The 21,216-nt window shown below is 39.7% G+C and overlaps 2 protein-coding genes across 2 annotated transcripts; one reads left to right on the forward strand and one right to left on the reverse strand.

Moving 5' to 3' along the window:
• The first annotated feature begins 889 nt into the window (after positions 1 to 889).
• htr6 (5-hydroxytryptamine (serotonin) receptor 6) lies at positions 890 to 7,439 on the forward strand. Its single transcript, XM_042410219.1, has 3 exons — positions 890 to 1,881; positions 4,661 to 4,795; positions 6,403 to 7,439. Exons 1-3 carry the CDS (start codon positions 967 to 969, stop codon positions 6,757 to 6,759), a joined length of 1,407 nt encoding a protein of 468 aa, XP_042266153.1. The 5' UTR covers positions 890 to 966; the 3' UTR covers positions 6,760 to 7,439.
• Positions 6,916 to 15,399, reverse strand: tmco4 (transmembrane and coiled-coil domains 4). Its single transcript, XM_042410218.1, has 14 exons — positions 15,289 to 15,399; positions 14,504 to 14,654; positions 13,588 to 13,762; positions 13,403 to 13,430; positions 13,178 to 13,307; positions 12,719 to 12,816; positions 12,335 to 12,478; positions 12,032 to 12,151; positions 10,732 to 10,896; positions 10,291 to 10,427; positions 10,050 to 10,134; positions 9,564 to 9,681; positions 9,273 to 9,390; positions 6,916 to 8,111 (listed from the first exon to the last, which is right to left on the reverse strand). Exons 1-14 carry the CDS (start codon positions 15,329 to 15,331, stop codon positions 7,596 to 7,598), a joined length of 2,028 nt encoding a protein of 675 aa, XP_042266152.1. The 5' UTR covers positions 15,332 to 15,399; the 3' UTR covers positions 6,916 to 7,595.
• Between the last annotated feature and the right edge of the window lie 5,817 nt (positions 15,400 to 21,216).

Here is a 21,216-nt window from a genome sequence, read left to right on the forward strand (position 1 = left end):
CATGAAGTCTTTATGATTATTTATTCTAAAAATGTAATAAAAGTTTTATCTCAGTAGTTTAAAAACTCCATGACCAAACATGGAAAAAGACCACCCACACCAGTTCTATGATGTAGAATTAGCATTTCTTGGCTGTGATTGTGCATGGTTATGCATTAACAGCTCAATGCTTTGACACGCTCCTTCTCAGAAGCTGTGGCTGGGAGGCGCGCTGGAGTGGCCGACACAGGGATTAACAGGAGCGGGGGATACAAAGGCAGCGTTACAAGGACCATGATACCTGTACACCACTCATAAACAGAGCCTTGCTTACAAATGACAGCTGCATGATTTTGTGTTGGTTTCTGCTCTATTTTGCTGTTTCCCTGAATAAAAGGACTTGTAAAAAGCAGCAGAGCTCCAGCACGGCAAAGGACTTGTGAAAGCTGCGCTTCTCCACTTCTGTGAGGTGACGTATAATTCTGAGAATTGGTCCTTGTTGTGTTCAACTTCAGTAGTTCCTGTCACCGACACTGCTCTCATATGCCTAGTCGAAGCTTATCTCTCTGTGTGCCCTCCTCCAGTGACTGTCATCATTGTGACATGCTGCTTCGAAACCCTCTGGCAGGCATTGAATGGCTCAGTCTGGCTCTTAGCTGTGGATGAGGCAGGGACATGCAAGCCAGGATGGAGAGATGAGTGGAACTGTTGGTAATTTTGATGAATGTACTGGTGACAGTGGGAGTAAGCACAGAGCACCAGGACGAATTCCTGCCAAAGAGAGATGGAGATATTTACCAGTGGAGCACAGTCCACTCAGCCTTGACAGGGAGAGGGTTGGATGGCTCGTCAGCACAAGACCTCGGTGGCGTGTCCCTGAAGTGAGAACTTTGGCTGCACAGACAAACTGGTTAAGGTCTGTATCATTGAGTGGTGCCTGAAGAGGAGCATCAGGGGCTGGTACATTGATTGTTGCCAGCCAACACAATGGCTGACGCTCACTTGTCTGGCTCCGTAGGAAGCTACAATAGCAGCTCTCCTACCACCAGTGCTTGGAACATTACTGGCAGCGGCCCATGGTTGCTGTCCTTCATGCTGACTGTCATCATCCTCATGACAGTGTGTGGCAACATGTTGCTTATCGCTTTGGTGTTCGCCCATCGCTCTTTGCGTTGCACCTCAAACTGTTTCTTGGTGTCACTGTTCCTGTCTGATCTAATGGTGGCACTGGTGGTCATGCCCCCAGCCATGCTCAATGTGCTGTGTGGTGCCTGGGTGCTGTGGCCAGCCTTTTGCCCGGTCTGGCTTTGCTTTGACGTCATGTGCTGTAGCGCATCCATTCTCAACCTATGTGTGATCAGCCTGGACCGTTACCTCTTCATCATCTCACCACTACGCTACAAGCAGAGGATGACCCTCCCTCGGGCGTTGCTCCTGGTAGGAGCTGCTTGGGGGTTGGCAGCACTGGCTTCCTTCCTGCCCATTGAGATGAAATGGCACAGCTTAGGTCATGGTAGTGGACACTCATCGGTCCCTGGGGTCAGCAGTTCTAACATCAGCTCCTACTCTGACACACTGTACCCAGCATCCTACTTTCAGCATTCACCATCTGGAGGCCTTTCCTTCCAGTGCCGTCTGCGGGTCACCCTGCCCTTTGCTCTTGTGGCATCTGTACTCACATTCTTTTTGCCCTCCAGTGCCATTTGCTTCACCTACTGTCGGATTCTTCTGGCAGCACGTAGGCAGGCGAAGAGGGTCGCAGCACTGAGCCACCCACCACACCCTCATCCTTCTCTCGGGGAACCTTCCCGGCCTCCTTCACCTGGGGGTGCAGCAGGGCAAGCTCACCAGGACGGAGATGACTGCAGTCATCAGGAGCCTCCTGTGTCACAAAATGTACCGGTAAGACAGAGAGACCAGACAGTAAAGCAAGTGTATGAGTGCCAGTCATACAGGTCTCCTACCCAAGACATTGAATAAACTAGTGGACAATTACTAAATGAAATGTCTGATAAAAATCATCAGTGATTCTAAAATAGTGGACTGCCCCTTAAGTGGAGCAGCCATTCACGAGAGTAGGAGTTAAAAAGATTGATTATGTGAGTGGAAAAGGAAGCACAAAGATAATAACCAAATTACAGTTATTAATTTATTGTAAGAATTGTCATGCTTGACTTTTTCTTGACATTTTAAAATTTTGACATAATACTGCTCATACCTACATCTCATACCTTTCCATTTATACTGTTGAAATGTACTCCTAAATTCATCAGCATCATCATCAAAGTGCAGCGATTATGCACATTGAGATGGTTATGGTTAGTATTAAAGGCCACCATATGAACAAACATGAACATCTTAAAATATGCTGTTAGAAAGAATTTAAGGCAGCCAGATTTACATTTAAGAGTAAATTCCTGTAAAATTATAATATTTTTTACCAGGAAAAAAAAAGAAAAGCAGATAGCTGTTTTCTGCAATTAGAAAGATGCACAATTGCATACAGACATACAGATTCTTGACCCACCTTTGAGTTTAGCAATGAACATGACCAGAGTGGAGGCTTACAGCTTTTCCACTGAGGCTTTTTACTAATAAAGACATGTTGACATGTCAATATGGCAAAGAGCTTGTGATGATATTAAAGGCTGATATTATAATGCATCAGATGTCACTGAACATGAACCCATAGAGAGCAAAGGAAAATTTACAGAACAAAGGTAGAGCATTCCCTCTATTGGTAAGGACCAATAGAGGGAATGCTGCACAAATGTGTGCTCATATGAATTTAAAACTGTATTCATCATCATCAGGCTATAAAAAGAATCATGAAGAATAATGAAGAGATGCAGTCTCCATGTAGATATAACACCACAGCACATGATGTAAAGCTGGAGATGTTTTGTTCTTTAGTCATTTTAACCCAGTTTGTCATTTGACCCAGTAAAAGGGAAGAGGTGTAAAACCTGCCCAGAAATCATGGTGAGAAAAGTATAGTGTCAGATGTGCTTCCCCTGTCTGCAAGGATCACAGCCTCATAGCCACATTTTCCTGCAGTAAAACCCCCACACACACATATGTTTGGTGAATTAACATACAGTTTTTAAAATTTCCCCCCTAAGTAGCTTTAAAATCATCTTATTCTGTCTCATAGCATCATGTATTAACAGGTAACATGTAGTACCTCGTTCCAACTCTTCATTGAAACTACATTTAGCCTAACAAGTGTAATAGGGGTTAATATTTTTTTTACTATAAATATTCTTGAGAAATGAAAAAGAAAAGGAATGAAAATACTTGTATTTAATAAAATTTCTAAAGGAATAGTTTGACATTTTGGGGGAATACACTCATTTGCTGAGAGTTAAATCAGATAATAGCGCTCTGATGTTTGTACACTAAATATGGAGCTGGAGCCAGTTGGCAACAATTAGCCTAGCTTAGCATTAAGACTGGAAGCAGGGGAAACAGCTAGCCTGGCTCTGTCCAAAGGTAAGAAAAATCTGCCTACTAGCACCTCTAATTAACATGTTATATCTCATTTGTTTAAGAAATGTAAAAACTAAGAGTTTGGTTTTACAGCCAAGAAATTGTTTCAACCAAACTTTTTTGTTTTTACACTGGTTGTATGGATTAAACAAACCAGATATAATTAGAGGTGCTTGTAAGTGGATTTTTTTAACCTTTGGATACAGCCAAGTTAGCAGTTTCCCCCTGCTTGCAGACTTTGTGCTAAGCTAAGCTAATCACCTGCTAGCCCCAATTTGACATTTAGCGACAGTGGTATTGATCTTCTCATCTAACTCTTATACTTTAATTCATTAACTTGATTTTTTTTTTAAACTAGCTTGAAATTATACGCGAATCCATAAAGGAAGTCAAAATTGACTATTAAAAGATGGGTTCACAATTCTTCAAGTCTGTCTTAAAACAACAGTCAGGAGCCCAAATGAACAGTGAAACAGGTTTTTCTTGCTGTAATCATTCCTCCTGTTCATAATGACCATTAGAAGATCTCTTCATGATGCACTTACAATGTAAGTGATGGGGGGGAATCCACAGTCCTCCTGTGGAATAATGTATTTAAAAGTTTATCTGAAGCTAATATGAAGCTTCAGCCATTCAAATGAGTCAAATCAAGTAGATATATTTCAACGTTACAGTCTTTTTAGTGCCAAAGTCCCTTTTTTTGTTTATAGACTTCCACCACAGCTCTACAGGGAAACACTGTCTGAGGAAACACAAAAAGGGAATTTGATGCTAAAAAGACTAAATGTGGCAGATATCAACTTGATATGACTAACTCAGACTGCTGAAGCCTCATATAAGATTCAGATCAACTTTTAAATGCTTTTTTGCACAAATGACTGTGTGGACACACTGTGGATTTTGGCCCCCATCACTTACATTGAAAGCACATTTGAAGGGGATCTTTTAATAGCCAGTATGAACAGGAGGAATGATTACAGCGAGGAAAACCTCTTCCAGTGTTTACATGGCCACCTGATCTGTTTTAAGACCGACTAGAAAAAACTTTGAACCTGTCCATTAACTAGCTTGTCAAAGAGGCCACATTGATGTACCCGGAGAAGCTTTTCCAAAAATACAAATGCAGGTGAGGGAGATTGATATTCTATCTATAATTCTGGGATTTTCTCTCTCACTCTACTGTTGTCCACAGCCGTCAGTGAACAGTGAGCGTCGTCTGGCTCACAGGCAGGGTCGGAGGGCACTGAAGGCCAGTCTGACACTGGGAGTCCTCCTGGGACTCTTCTTCAGCGCTTGGCTACCCTTTTTCATCACCAACATGGCTCAGGTCAGTAAAGGTACCAGACACTACCAGAGATATACTTTTAACACTTGTAACTTTGTTTATAATTGAGATACATGGTAGATGAGCTGGAAGGGGTGAACAGCCTCATCCAGGTTGCCTTCACCTTCAGTAAACCCTCATGCCAGTGTGCTTTCTTCACCATAAACATTTGCAACCATTTTCCTCACCATTTAAAAAGTCTGATGTTGTTATGTGTCTTATTTGGAACAGCTCTCCTATTTCATTTATCCCAGTGATTCAGAGGTTGTTTTGTCAATTTTCTCACAAATTTATATGGGTGGTGGGCACTGAAACAGTGTGAAATAAATGCAAAAGAAAGAGAAAAAAAAAAAACACTTGGATACCGATCTATTTTTGTATTGGCCAGTCTTGGCGTCAAAGCCTTGCTAAGCTATCCAATGAGGAAATAGACTGGCATTTCAGCTTGGTACAACTGACTCATTCCAAAACCAAGAAAAGAACACACCAAAGTACCATTTATAATTGATATTCTTTTTAAGTTCTTCTTTTTGATTCAATTAGACTGAGTGCACACACTCATTACTCAGCGAACCAACAGTGGAAGCAATGAAAAACCTCAGCCAAAGTAAATGAATGTCAAAAAACAGCTTAATCTAAATTGGTAATGACACTTGTTCTGTTTTTCAAGCTTTCACTGATCCAGTCATTTTGATTTCCCATCTGTGCCCTCTCGCTTCTCCCCTGCATAACATAGCAGAGAGCAGCACAGAGACTCGACTGTGTCCGCGCTCGCTTTCCTTTTCACACTCAATGTGGTGTGTGAAACGCACCCCTCCTTTCTGTCCTATTCCCACCCCCTCCCTGTCTCATCTTGATAGTATTGGAAGCTCTCCTCTAACAGCTGTCTCCTCCTTCACTGTCCCTCACTAGCCTTAGAGGTTATGTTCCAGCTCAGTTTTTACCAGTCACGCTTCCCTATTCAGGGAAAAGTAGATATTCTAAAAGGAAACAAGTGATTGACAGCTTATATGATTAGTGAGAAAGTAAGTCTGTCTTCTCTTTTATTATTTCACAGCTCAGCAGCTACTGTACTTTAGATATATAGGAGCCCTGAAGGCACAGGGAAGGTAAATAAGTAATTAAGAGAGGAATACATAAATTAATGAACGGGCAATAGATAAAAGCATATATATTGCCTGTATTCCTGTATTTATTTTTTGTGTTTGTTTATTTTCCAACTGTCCTGAAAAGGGACCTAGGAAGTAAATATATGAATAGATGTGCACTATGAAAAATAAATAGAAATGTTGATGAATATATGAATGGGTAATAAATAGATAAAGATAATATGTTTTTGTATTCATTTATTTATCCATTAATTACATATTTATTTATGGGTTGTACCGTAAATTAACACCTGTTTTTTGATGAAAGTAGATAAATAAATAAATAGGTGAATGTGCAGTATAAATTTAAAACAAATAAATATACATTTCCCCAAAAAGGACAAATAGTTTATATAACAGGGACCCACTTGTAAAACCTTAATATTCCATTGTTGAAATTTGACCCTTAATGAACTTCTGACGTCTTAATGCTTGTAATATTTTTCCACCATCTTCATTCAGGCAGTGTGTGAGTGTGTCCCCCCTGCTCTCTTCGACGCCATCACCTGGCTGGGCTACTGCAACAGTACAATGAACCCCATCATCTACCCGTTGTTCATGAGAGACTTTAAGCAAGCTCTGGGAAAACTCTTGCCCTGCTGCTCCTCACGGTCGCCCAGACGACCCTCACCGGCGCTCTCCCTCTCTCTCCGCAACTCAGGAGAGATGAACATCGCCAGCAGCCCCCCCTCTCTCCTGGCCTCCGACCCTACCCACCCCCCCGCCACCGCCACAGATGCTGTCAACCTGCTGGATGCAGAGCATGCTGGGATCGAGTTGCCTCTGCTCCTGCCCAATCAGGTGGACACGCTGGATTGATCTGCTGGATGGAGCAGTCGGCTAGTATGTTGTAATTATGTCAGGATTTAAGGTAGAAGAGTGATTCTGACTGAAAACAAAGGTTTACTCGCTGTGAGTTAAGAGGTGCAGCCCTAAGAGAAATACAATCAGTCAAATAATAACAGTGTTCAAAAATTAAAGTCAATTGTTTATGGTAACAGAAAAATGTCTTTGAAAAGACACATTCAGATTCAAATTCAGTATGTTCTATGTTGAATTGTGTGTTTGTTTCAGATTATGAAATGTGGTTGGAAAAATGATATAGGCGCATTACCAATAGTCAGACTAATTCCAGTTATCAGTGCCATTATATGGCTCAAGTAAACTTAACATGTAAACTCTATAAAAGGCAGCGCTTCACATTGGTATGCATGGAAAAGAGAAAAGAAAAAAGGCCTTGAAGAAGACTGACACCTTCACTGAATTACCCCCAGCCTTATGGAAATCAAATTACTGTGATAATATCCATAGCAACCAAGCAAATGGATGGAAATTAGAAGGACGAAATGAACGGAGATATATTACCTATTTTACAGCATCCTCTAAAACCTGCAAAACACCAGTAATATTTACAGTTATTTGATGTCACAGCGAGTTCAGAAAATAAATTATGACACTATTTACAGTTTGTAAAAAAAAAAAAATCGACTTCATTCACAAAACTAAATTGTTATGAAATTAACAATTTGTCTAAAAACACTGTTTAGTGGTTAAACAGAGCAATTCACTTAAGGGACTTTCACTTGAATGCTGAAAAAAATACTTGAGATGACAAAGAGTTAACAGGGAAGCAGCTGGTCCTGTAACATGCTTTTTTACAAGTTTGGCCTCCTTTGTTGGTGTGTGTGCTCTGCAGTCCAGTGTGTATCTTCCCAGCTCCATGATATGTGTTCGTTATCTGGATCAGCCTCCTCTACGCCATCACACTGGGCAATAAAAGTAGGTTGCTTTTCATGATTAGTGGCATTCTCCTCAGAAGTAACTGGTAAATTGTTCCTGGCTCCGATTTGACTCTCTGACTCTGGATCATTCAGCGAATCCAGCAGATCTGAAATATCAGGGATATCCCAACCATCTCCCATCTCTGCTGTCTCTGCCACCTCTTTCTTTTCTCCACCTTCTGCTGTACAAGTGTCCGCCTCCTCAGCTGGGTTTTGTGTCTCATTCACCTGTTGCTCATTGGGGGTTTGGTCAGGGACGTCTACTGTCTCCTTTGTAACTGTTACAGAGTGAGGAAGAGCAAAGGAGGCTCCTGGGACTTCTTTGGTGGGGACTCCTACTGCAACCAAAATGGTGTCCATCTGACGCATGTAGTCCAAGTGACCTTTCACCTGAGAAGCAGAAACATGGTTTTAATGTCCTTAACTTAAAAAAGGATACATATCTCTTTGTAAATTACGGTGTATAATTCTCAATTTTTTAAAAGAAAGGTTTATTACTCTGTAAAAATGTGTTCTTTTACTATTTTTTTGTACAAAGAGTTTTCCTATTCCCCACATAACATAACCAGGTATGTACTGTATGGTGCTTCAAATATGTCAAGTACAGTTTTTGACGTTTTTTTAAAAATGTTCAGTAGGTTGTTTAACTGGTTCAACAAAACAGCTACCATGATAAGTACTAAGATTCTGTATTTAATAATATTGCATCATACAAATTACATCTCACTGTAACATTTTTTATCACAGTTATTATCAACGTTTGTATTAATTTTCAATTCAAATTAACTCATTTGTATTAATTACTAAAATACCAATTTCTTCCAATAAATCCCCAGCAAGCTGTTTGTTTAAAGTTGCACTAATCAATATTTTTATTTTAGTAACAGGTAAAATGACTCTTTGTAGTGTGAAAGGTGTCCTTCATAGTGACAAAAACACAGAATTATCACCTGACTCTGCAGTTCCTCTCAGCTCTACGGTGCGTTTTAGTGTATTTCAGCTCATTGTTTTGGTTTTTACAGCCTGTGACTTTACAGTTTTGGTTCACTATCACCACTCTCATTAACCTTGTTTTTAGAAGCAACAGACAGGTGTTGAGAGTAAAGAAACGGCTAAACCTTTATGCTACTTGCCCAAACAGCAGACAGAAAGTTAGCAATTAGCTAGTAAACATATTATAGTAGAGTATTTCTGTAGCAGCTAAAAAGTCCGATACAGTATTTCCCGCAGGATTTGGTGGAGTCCAAAACAGAGCTACACAGAGAATGATTGGTGGATTTACATTCGTCCAGGTGGCCCGACACACGACTCCAAATTAATGCTAATGCTGCTCTATGTATGCTGGATGTGTAAATACACCTGTGTTTGCTAGCATGTTTACCATAACAACTTTTTAAGCGATGTGTTTACAGCCTATTCTGCTCCTCCCAAGTGACCAAAAAAGTCCCATTCCCTTGAATGAGAAACTGTGTCCAAACTTTTGATTGGTACTGTAGGTAACTACTGACACTGACTTTAGTGGCCCTAATTTAAACATAAACTCTGACTCACCACGGACGAGAGATCCACGTTGATTATGCGCCCATCCTGGTCGTTGATTGGCTGTAGTCCAGCAACAGACAGTTGTGCAGCTGAGCTTCGGTACAAGAACCCCAGGAGCCAGTCCCCTCTGATAGGTGGATGGTTCAGAAAGTCATTTATTCATGCAAAACTAATCACAAATCCTGCTGTCAAGACAGTAGTTTCAAAATCCACTACAGCCAAAACACTAGACCCCATTCAGTGACTAAACAAAAAGTAAATCAAAACCATGTATAACTGTAAAATGTAAACATAGATTACCTGCAGTACCCATTTACTATTTTTCCCGACACTACCCTGGTTATTCTCTCCCAGGCCTTCTCAGAGCCGTCTACAGGGGCCCCCAAGAGGACCACGTCCTCCACTACTCCTTCACCACCTGAGGAATCACAACAACACAAATAAAACTATTTTTCAATCAAATTTTCAAATGTAAGATGTAAAAACTTCTAGACAATTACAAACTGAATAATGTTAAGATTTGATAACACAAGGTACAACCGCGTTTAAATGCTTATTTAGAGCAACTGTCATAAAAACTCTACTCTGCTTCACCAAGGAATTTGTAGAAAATGTGAGGATTATTACAGTGTCACCACTCCTGACCATTAGAGAAGTCATAATTATTTATACATAACAATTATTCCTTCATCCACAGCCACCCAGGGATGCTGCATACTGAGCATTTTGAAAGATTGCTGAATCAAAATATGTTTAATCCACAGAAATGACTAAAATTGTTCATACCTTGGTCATTGGCAAGCTCCTGTAGACAGAAGTAGATCACTCTGGCCCCAAGACTGAAACCTATGAGACTGACAGGTCGCTTCCCCTTCAAATACACAAAGAAAGAGTAAATTAAATACCACTTTGAAGTAGAAGTTCATTGTCCCAGTGTTCACTGAGAAAACCCCCATTTTATCTCATAGAAATCAATACATTATTACATTAAAGTGTATATTAACAGATGTAAGAAGTAGCACGCTACCTGCTGTCTGCTTCTCAAAACCTGTGCCAGGTGTTTTCCCACCTCAGCTGAGCGGTTTAGACAAACACACCAGGGATGGTCAATGACGCTGGCTGCTGCCAGCAAAGAGGCAGGCCACGTCAGAGCCGTCACGATGCCTGGACAGTGTGATGGTGTGAAATACATTAATGCAGTATCGAGCAAGGGGCGATAAAACAAAAGAACAATGGCTGGATAAGGTATTTGTTAAATAGTACTGTAATGTACAGTACATGTACTATCTTCACAGGCAATCACCAGCATGAGTTTTAGTTCCAGAGGTTTTACTCAACAATAGCACCGACTTTTCACAAAACACAAGTCCAGAACAGAAAATATGTTACCACAAGCACAAACACAAGCTTGTATGAAAAACAGATCCTTTCAGTAGACTAAGTGCTTCCTGCTTGACCATCCTCCTACCTGAGAGGACTGTGTACTTGAGGGCTTCCTGGGCAACCATGCTGACTAGACCATCCAGCAGAGAGGCCATGGCTGAGCCAAGATCCCTGAGGAAACGTGACTCCCACACCAGGCAGTATTGTTCCCCGCACTCGCCCAGACTGCACCACGGGGCCTGGAACGAACCTGGAAGACAGCAGTTGTGTTGTTATGAAAGGTAGTCCAGGGTAGTTGAGGAAACGACTAAGCGGCACTTGTAAATTAAGTGCTTTTTGGCCATTGTATATGAAGAGGGTACTAAGCCTTAACTGAGTGTATGTTTTAGTGGGGGAAGAGAGCGTTTTATGTAAAAGCAAAACTTAAGTGGTGTGTTTGCATTATCTCCGGTGGACTCAGTATAGTTTTAGAACATTATGTCCAGACCTTTGCTGAGTGTTAGAATACACTTATGTTGTTTTTATTTATTGCACACGTATGAGCAATCACAACACTTAGACTTAGGTGAGTGAAGATACTGAATAAAAAAGATCAAAGCATATTTGTTGGACTGGTTATATTTGGTGGATTTTTATTCCCTTTGTTTAGGTGATGTTGTCATTATGATGCACTGTCCTGTAATATGTCCCAAAATTTCTTTTCCACCTGAAGTGTCTTTTAAAAAGCATTGCCTGGATCATTTTTCCTTGAACAGTGTTGCTCTTTTCCATTACTGAGTATGAAGGCAACATAAAGGGGAGAGATTGAGATTTTGAGAACAAAATTGTAATGTTACTAGCACAAAGTCTTAATAGACTTAGAAAAAATATGCAGTATGAGATTTTACACTCTGAGCAACCTATTCAACCTACTATAACTTATATATTTTAAATATTACGATTTTTTTACTCATAATATTATGACTTAATTCTTGTCTCATCTCAGTTTCTTTTTTCTAACAGCGGACTTCATACATACCACTATTTCAGGGGTCGTGGTCTCATTAATATTTAGAAAATCAGTTTATGCACAACTGTCCAACTGTCTTTGACAAATCTGTGGCAAACACTGCTCATAAACTGCTCAAAAAGCTAGAAAATGTTGTGATCAGATGATGTGCTGGTGGGGGTGGGATGCCTTGGCACTGACCCTCCTCTCCTCCTCCACCTGGTGAAAAAAAACTGAACAGGACTGTGATTCATTCAGTGTTCAGTAAAGCTGAACAATGAAGGCTAAACTGTCATGGAAAGGGCAGCTGCTGTAGAAGGTAAAAATACACGTCTTTTGTCTGATTTCCTCACACTATTATATTATTATCACTGCTATTACTAAGATTAATACTTACTGTATTTACCACTGCAGAGCCAACCTGTCACTGCTATGGTCAGGTGAAGATGCTTCCCAGAGTTCAGTGGTAGGAATTCAAATTCCTCTATCGCCCCAACGCACTTATTCATCTTATAACCTGGAGAGACAAAGTATGAAAGTGAAAGAAAGGTAGAAAAGAGTAGAATAATCTTGAAAAAAAGTGAGAAAAGCCATTAAATGGATATGGAAATTACAAAAACATTGTGTATTTATCAAATTCAATCAAAATTCTACAAATGTTGATTTCTTTCCACACAGATCTGTCACCCATCACTCTCACCAGTCAGTCCAGCCCCTGCAGCTCCAAACAGGGAGGCCATGATTGCAATACCAGTAGCTGAGCCTAGAGCCGCAGCCCCTCCAGCCCCCAGCACGGCACCAGCCCCTGCTGCCACCAAGGGGGCTGCGAGCCCACCTGTCACACCTGGCAAAGACATGAAGATGAGAAAAGTTATACATACGCAAAGAACAATACAACTCTTTAAAGTGTGTGATTAAATGGTGCAAGATGCAATCTTTAGCATTATCCGGTCTTAACACTCTATGGTGATTTAATTATTAGTTGATTAGCTTATCATTTGAAGCCTATGTGTCCACATAACTTCCTAGATGGTTCAAATGTCCATTTAAAGTTTTCAAAAGCACTTGAGACAGGAGTAATCACCAATCACTGTTCCTCCGCCCACGGTGGCTAGTCCAATGAGGAGGTAGCGGCGTAACTTTCGCCCCCTTTCTCTCCTCCGCCGCCGAGAGGACTCCTCTCTAATGGAAGCAGAGTCAGACAGATCAACAGAGTGAGCTGCAATATTTGAAATATTCATTGGCTCCAAGAATAAAATGTGAAATGACTCTTGTTGTGCATCTAATGTGACATCTTGAAAACAATAATCTGGTTGTTTATGCCACAAAACTGTCATGCTTTCATTTTTTATATGAGTGTGACTGCCATGCACAGGGTTTGTGTTTTTTTTAATTGTTTGACACACAGGATTCAGCAAAAAAGACAGAACATATGATTTAGCATTTTAAAACAAAGCAAAACAAATTGCTTAATAGTGTAAAAGGCTCCATATAAATAAAACTAACATCCATCCTTCTCTACCACCATCTGTTCATAACTTACTCGCTCTCCTCTCCTCCTTCCCTCAGCCTCTCTCCCAGCGTTTCCTCAAACTCCTCTAACTGCTGTTGAGAGACTCGAAGCAGACAGCTGACATGACGGATGAGAACCCTCGCTCTGGCATCATATTGGCCTGAGTACACATGACAGAACATGACAGTTTTAAAGTAGCAGGTTTATGTCAATGTACACAAACTCTCAACATTGTAGTCACTAAAAGATTCTTACCGTCTTTGACAGAAAAAGACACCAGATCCTGTAATACGAAGCATGAGCTGGTTAGAAAGGGTGTGTTTGTAGAAATCCAGACACAAAACAAGAGCCGTATAATTTAATTACTGTTGTCTTTCTATTCTATAACTTCCCACAAGATGAAGTTTAACTTCATCTCATGGTCTGTTAGAGACAAACACCTGCATGATGGGGGTGGCCCCTTCAGCCAGCAGTGGTTCCGCCTGTAGGATGGAGAGGAAGGTGTCGGAGCCCTCAAAGCCCAGGCCTGACAGGAAAGCCCCCATGACAGGCATCACTGACTCATCCAGGTCCAGCCAGCGGACCAAGCCCTGCAGGTACTGGTCCCTGAACATACTGAGAAACACACAACTCCTCATCTCTTCAAGTCAAATAACAGTTTAGTTAAAACACCACTATTTACAGTTTAGTTAATAAAATGTTATTAATCCAAATGGTTATTCTAAAATGAAAAGAGGAAGAGCAGAATGTGTCATTTCCTCTTTCAAAAAGGCTACACATTTTCGGTTTTTGTTGACATTGTCAGAGAGGTGATAATTCTACTTTATGTTTATTATTAAGGTCGTAGTGGGTGGTGGTGGTGTACTGGAGTGCATTATATTGAATATTTGTAATATTTTGCCCCCGTCATATATGTTAATATATGGTACATTAGCTTTGTAAAAGAAGAATTTATGGTAGAGCTGTTGTTTTGGATTGTATTACATTGCACAGGTGTTCCTAATAAAGTGCTTGTTGGGTGTATAAAATATAAGCTCTTAACAAAAATAAAATGGTGCATTCAGAACCAGTATCCCCTTTTTACTGTGTATCTATTGAAATATTGTAGGTGTGATAATTAATTCACACCGAAGACATAATCATAACTTCCCAGTCGTCACCAGTCCCTCAGGTATTATGTTATGTGGAATTAGCAGAGGGTGTATGGCAGGTTTTTAGCTCACCAGAAAAACAATTGAAGCAGGCACTCTTCAACACAATGATTACATTGATATTTCTGAAAAGGACACACACACACACACACACACACACACACACAGAATGTCAAGATGACATTATCTCTCATGACTCTGTTACCTGTTTTCAGGTCCAGTAAACAACTGGCCCAAAGAGACTCCACACAGTGCAGCATAAGCAAACCGGCCTTGTTCGCTCAGCTGTCTGCTGATAATTTCCTCTGGGTTTTGGTCACATGGGACATCTTGTGTTGTTCCTGCCCCCCCTGGATCTAAGGTTATACATGGAGAAAGGTTAATTATTAACCTAAAGCAGTTTCAGGTGCCTTATGTAAGAAACTATACACGTGACACATAAAGACGTAACTTAATAAAGACACATTAATCATGTGTAAAAACATTGTGTTTTTGTTTTAAATGCTGTTTGGTGGATTTGCCTACATGCCGAATTTACCAGAAGACCGCAATTATTGATGTACTGTCATGTGTCATGTCCCACAAAGTATGTTAATGTTACCTTTGGGAAACACACATTAGACTGTCCGTTTTTTGAGTGTAGTTTGGCGTTTCATTCTGGTCTTGCAAAGATAACAGCTACAAGGAACTGGGTTGCTCTGATACTAACTTTGTGTTTCTCACCCTCTCTCTGATGAACTGACCTGAATTCAACTTACAGCTGATAAAATGTGACCCAAATGATGTTTAACGTTCCTTTAAGCTATAATTCAAACTAAAAACAAGTATAATTTATACAACAGTGTTAGCTGCTGTTGGTTGTTTTAATGGCGTGCTGTCTCAGCCGTTAACTAGCTAACGGTGCAGTCGTAACTTTTCATAACGTCGTCAGTTTAATAACGTACTCTACTAATGTATTAGGGAAATTAATATATATATTATATGTGGTACCTGGGGCAAAGTTGGTGTCCGTACTGCTGTGTTTTTTCTCCATGGCCAAAGATGTGGACTGAACTCTCTGTACACTGAACTTTTGCTGCCTTCAAGTGTTCCTCCTGAGCTCTGACATCTGATAATTACAAATGTTGCCTATACGACATTCACAAATTCAAACGCCTTTGATGGTAAATATTTCCACAAAAAACTAATGCAACCAAAGCTTGTATTATGGATGTTTTAATGTTAGATGTCAACCGGCACAGAGATGCGTTGTGCTGGATTCATAAAACGAAAAGGAAAAGACACATGAAAACACGTTTGATGAGATGATTTATCATTATTACTTTGGAAACCTGTCGTATGTATCGCAGTTCCCACCACCAAACAAGTCTGAAATTCTACTTTCCATGTCCCGATAAAACTATATTTGAGTCGTTTACGCGGTTGTTCAGATATTAACGTGAAATTTACGACTGTACTTGAACTAATCATTTGTTTGCAACTTTTGAGTGACGTAATTTCCACGTATGTAGCACAAAGCAGGGCTCTAATCACGACTGTAACGTTATGGAGTTTTTGTTAGAGAAAATGTTTATGAATGAAATACAATTACGTATTTAACCCAGGAATGAGCAATTATGTGTCTGAGGTTTAACGAACCATTGATTGGCACTTCTTCAATGAAATGAAGGGAGGAAAAAGCCAGTGAAATCCCCTGAGTGACACAACTTCCTAAATCTGAGCTAGTACAACTACTGGCCAGTAGGTGTGAGTGTAACATTGAGTTTTATCCTTTTTGCACAGTTGTCTCCACAACCCTGATTATAACGATCACTTCAATTAGCTGGATGATGCCGTGATTACTCCTTTTGAAATCCAATTCAATATGAAAAGTATGGAAGATGTGAAACGCCTAAATAAAAAAAATGATGTTTTTATTTTTATTTTTTATGTATGCATTTAGTGACATAATTAAATGGAAAAACACATGTTTAAAAAGACAATGTTTTGTATTTACTGAATTGTTTTTCATGGTGACATGAATTTTCCACACCACATTAACATCAAATCACAACACAGAAAACAAAGAGAGGATGTGTGTTGCATTTCAATTCTTTAATTAATTGTTTTTCATGGCGACATTCATTTTCCGTGCCACATTAAAATTAAATCACAACACAGAAAACAAAGAGAGGAGCTGTATTGCATTTCACTGGTGTCTAGCAGAGAACAGCTTCAACCTGCCAATAGACATTAGGGATTTACAATCTTCCATGGTTATGTGGCTTAATTCCCTGACTAATTAAGTAGTAAAACAATAATGTATTCTTCCTTCTGTTCACGCATAGTTCAATTTGTTCTGACTAGTTGTTCCAGAGTCCATCTGTGACTGTCTGTCTGTCTGCCATCAGCAAACTGCTTTTCTCTCAGAAGCTCAGATACATCAGAATGAGGACGGCTGCCTGCCAACCACTCAAGGAAACAGCTTCACTCAAGGACACAGTCTGAGGAAGCACATTGGAACAATTTGATTAGATGTTGCCAGTGGATGCAACACAAAATGCCATTGGTCTATGGTGTGTGGTTAATAAATGGATGTTAATGTTGTCAATGTCACAAGAATAAAGATAGAAGAGCAAGAGATGCTTACAATAGAGGACCAGTGAATATGGAATCACTGGTATTTAATTGGATTCTGTGTTGATCTTGTTTATGTGCAAAGAGTTATGAGCTATGAGATATACAGCAGCATACCCTACTATGTAGTATAGTATAGTAAGGTAAAATAAAGTATGTGTAGTATAGTTTAGTATAGTTATTACAGTGTATAGTAAAGCATAGTATGGTATGTATTGCAGAGTACAATGTAGTATAGTATAGTATAGTATAGTATAGTATAGTATAGTATAGTATAGTATAGTATAGTGGAGCAGAGTAGAGCAGAGTATAGTATAGTATAGTATAGTATAGTATAGTTTGATTGATTGAATGATTGATTGATTGATTTAAGTGTCCTGCACCTTTCTGATGCCCAGCCTATATAGGCTTACAAGACACTAAACAATAATAACCAGGATGGCCACATGACAACAGATTCAAAAAGGAAACATTTCAAAGCATTCAGTTGGGAGAAACGTCCTATTATGATGGATACACTGTTCTCAGTCTTAGCTAACGAGCATCTCCTATAAATCTTGCCAAAACAAAAATCTCCACATTAAAAAGTCAATTCAACATATCACCTTCAGACAACCAAAACAAATCAGGATTTTTCAATTGGATCTTTTCAAACAAATAATTACTCAAGTCATTGTACAAAGGGCAATGAAATACAAAATTAAATTCATCCTCGACAACACCAAGATCACAAAAAACACATAAAAGTTGCTCTTCAGGAATACCTTTATACCTGCCAATGTTAAAGTACCAGTTCTCAACTGAGCACAGAATAGTATAGTATAGTATAGTATGCATAATATAGTATATGTAGTATGGTACTGTAGTTATTACAGCAAAGTTAGCATGGCATAGTATAGCATAGTATATGTATAGTTTAGTATAGTATAGTGTAGGACAATATGCATGGTATAGTAAAATTGTACAGTAAAATGAAATATGGTAGAATTAAAATAAATGTAACATAAATGCTGAGTATGAGAATATAATCATACAAGAGTGGAGCTTTCTTATGCTCATTTTTAACATAGTTTGATTTGATGCATTTCAGCCCTAAAGGAAGAGCTGCTTTGCTTCAGTCAGTATGTGGCTATCATTTTATCTCTGTTTTGCTAAATCGCTTTATTTTCTGAAACAGTACACACCACTTTCTCATATAAACACGCTCTGATCTCTGTACTGTTGATCTTTGACTTTCTCTTGGGTGTTTTCAATCTGTTTGACTGCTCCTCTCCCACTCCCTTCCCATCTGCTTCATCAGCTCCCAGTTACTGTATATACTTGGCACTGCTCTCATCCCCCTTCATGTTTTCCAGTCTGAATTCTGTGCAATGACAAGAGGAAAGGGCAAACTCCGGAAAAGTGTGCGAGTGAGGTGGATTAAACTTCCACCAGGTTGAGGGTAATTTGGGAAAATAATATCCTGGCCTTGTCGTGGGGGAATCACCAAACTTATGTGTGCTGTATTTGTCTGTCTCTGAAAGGCATCCTGTTTATACTGCTTACTGAACAATCTCTAGTGTGTCGTAAACAAGTCAAAGCCCCAGATAAATCACAAATCATAAACAATAGTGTGTTTTGATGTGGAATCTCCCTCTTGTATGGTAAAAATGATGATTTATACATTAAACACAACAAGTACAATTAATGATATACAGATAAGAGGCAGTGTGAGAGAAAAATGTTGAATAGGACCCGTATGAGCTCTTCTTTGACAGACTTGACCTTTTCATCTTGCCTTGACTTGTGATCAGGGAAAAATAAAAGCCCCAAGTCTGACTTTGAAGACCTTGAATGTTGGAAAGCAGTGACAGAAAAGATAATTAGAGGTAAACTCCTGCTGTACTTTGCATAAAATTCAGGACATGTATTTGTACGCCTGAACTCAATGCCCCTGGCACGCGGTGCTCACATTTCTTCTGTTACCAGTGTGTTGGCTTTAGTTTTTATAGTTCTGGTGACATTATAAGACTAGTTTTAAACTGTTACCCAGTATTTTACATAACTCAGTATTGCTTGTGCTTCAACATTGTATAATGAATTCTATGTACAAATATCAAACTTTTGATATTAAATATGTTTATGTTTTCAAATGAATAAATCCCTTGTCCTGCAAATATAATTTTAAGTTTAAAGCCACCATGTAAAGAGATGTGTTCAAGAAAATTCTGCATTTGGTGGCTCCAAAGGAAATTTAAAAAGATCTCAACTAATTAATAGATATGCCATCAGGATAATTTCAAAGCTGGTCTGATCACGTGCAATTCTACACATAGTGGATCATATTTTTTCAGTTCATACTTGGAACCCCCTTGTCATCATCTAGCCATAAGAAATAGATGATGGATCTGAAAAACAAAACATTTTCAAATCCTTAAATTGCTCACGTGATTTACTTCTTCCGTCTCTGTGACATTTTGATTTGTTGTGGTTTTCAAATGCACCACCACAAAATATTTCTAACATTTCACTCTTTCAGTTCATTGTATAAATACACACTGCTGATGTAATATGAAAAAAAACATGCATCTCCTACATGTCCAAACATTTTAGTAAATAAGAGAAACAGATGAGCATTATCTATCCAGTTTGGTGATTCTAGCAGGGAGTAGGAGTTTGGCCACCACACCAATTAGCACTAAACACCAAGTACAGCCGATGTTTATTCACAAGAATTAGGTCATATTAAGGTTTAGGCTTGGTAATGGCACTAGATGAAAAGTTACATTTATCATAACTCATCCTGCACCTAATTTTATGGCAATCCATTCAACAGTTGTTGAAGCTTTCCCTCAGAACCATAAATGTCAGCCTCATGGTGGCATCTGTAGAAAACACAAGGGATCATAAGGTCATTAAGTAGGATAGGATATATCGTCTTGAAACCATGAATGTGCCAATCCATCTTGTAGATGTTGAGATGAAACTTAGACCTGCTGGTGGCACTAGAAGGAAAGTCAGGGTATCACTAAAGTCATTAGGATTCATCCTCTGGGGACCATGAATGTCTTTACCAAATTTCATAGCAATCCACTGAATAGTTGTTCAGATATCTTACTAAAACCCCAAAATGTCAACCTCACAGTAGTGCTAGAGGAAAAGTCAGGGGGTTACCAAAGTCAGTTAGATCCATCCTCTGGGGACCTTGAATGTCTGGATATTATTTCTCGGATATTCATCCAGTAGTTGTTTAGATATTTCTGTCTGAACCAAAATGGTGAACCGACCAACAGACTTGAAATTGCGTCTGCAATTGGAATACTATGACTAATAAAATACACTTGGGAGTGGAGATTGTTAAACAACTTGTGTTAATCTTTGACAATTTTAGGTTTACTTTACTGCCTCATAACCAATATTGTACTGTGTCATCCACAGAAGCTTCAGCAATTTCTCCATAAGGAGAAGCCAAACTCTTTAACCCGACCGTCAGCCTACACGTCTCCCCCGTCACCTTTCAATCTCCCCTGGGCTAAAAAACTCTTTTCTCTTGTACTTGAGCTATGTCATACAATCCGACCTTGTGTGTGTATGTGTGTGTGTGTGTGTGTGTGTGTGTGTGTGTGTGTGTGTGTGTGTGTGTGCTCAGTCTTACAATGGATTACTCATTGAAAAACAGACAGGCAGACAGACAGAGCTCAAGCCAGACAAGTTCAAACACAATACCTCCCCCCTCATCTCCCCCATACCATATCACTAACAGACAATGTCAGGCTTCTTCTCCTTTCTGTCACATTGACACTCAACAGGAGGGGAGCTGAGTGAAACCAAGACAGAGTGGACCGTATGACCTTTGGGACACTTTGGAGGGCGTGCATCTACATAAAGAAAGAGCAGGAAGTAGGGAACAGGTAACAAGAGAAAGGCTGAAACTTCGAATGTGTGCAGAACACGCCTGGAAGTGAAAGGCGAGGACTTAAGTGGGGAGGCAGCGGATGAGGATGACAGGTGCTTGTGTTAACAGGCAGGATGGGCCGAACAGCACAGCAAGGTTGTCATCTTTCTGTCATTAAAGGACCAGAGGGATGTGCATCACACCTGGTGAGGTGTTTGAGTAAAGGTTTGCACCACAGTGTTTCAACCTCTCGTTATTCCTGGCCTGATATGTCTGCAACACAAATAGCAAAAGCAAGATTTGACCAGGTGTAGAAATTGTGGCTTTTGAACAAGATATGAACCTTTGTAAGCATTCTCTTTTTATTTGTGCACTCTTTTAGAGTGAGCAGAGAGAGGGTGTTCCCTACTGATAGCTTTGATAGGTTG

Source organism: Thunnus maccoyii, chromosome 4 (assembly GCF_910596095.1).
Source record: "Thunnus maccoyii chromosome 4, fThuMac1.1, whole genome shotgun sequence".
NCBI classification, from domain to species: domain Eukaryota; kingdom Metazoa; phylum Chordata; class Actinopteri; order Scombriformes; family Scombridae; genus Thunnus; species Thunnus maccoyii.

What these genes read in the sequence shown, in the direction of transcription:
- htr6 (XM_042410219.1), top strand. Translation starts at nt 967, where the DNA reads ATGGCTGACGCTCACTTGTCTGGCTCCGTAGGAAGCTACAATAGCAGC. An exon ending in CTGTGTCACAAAATGTACCG is followed by an intron (nt 1,882 to 4,660) that starts GTAAGACAGAGA and finishes TGTTGTCCACAG; the next exon opens with CCGTCAGTGAACAGTGAGCG. An exon ending in TCATCACCAACATGGCTCAG is followed by an intron (nt 4,796 to 6,402) that starts GTCAGTAAAGGT and finishes ATCTTCATTCAG; the next exon opens with GCAGTGTGTGAGTGTGTCCC.
- tmco4 (XM_042410218.1), bottom strand. Translation starts at nt 15,331, where the DNA reads ATGGAGAAAAAACACAGCAGTACGGACACCAACTTTGCCCCAG. An exon ending in GAAGGAGGAGAGGAGAGCGA is followed by an intron (nt 12,817 to 13,177) that starts GTAAGTTATGAA and finishes TGCTTCCATTAG; the next exon opens with AGAGGAGTCCTCTCGGCGGC. An exon ending in ACGTGGATCTCTCGTCCGTG is followed by an intron (nt 8,112 to 9,272) that starts GTGAGTCAGAGT and finishes TCTGCTTCTCAG; the next exon opens with GTGAAAGGTCACTTGGACTA.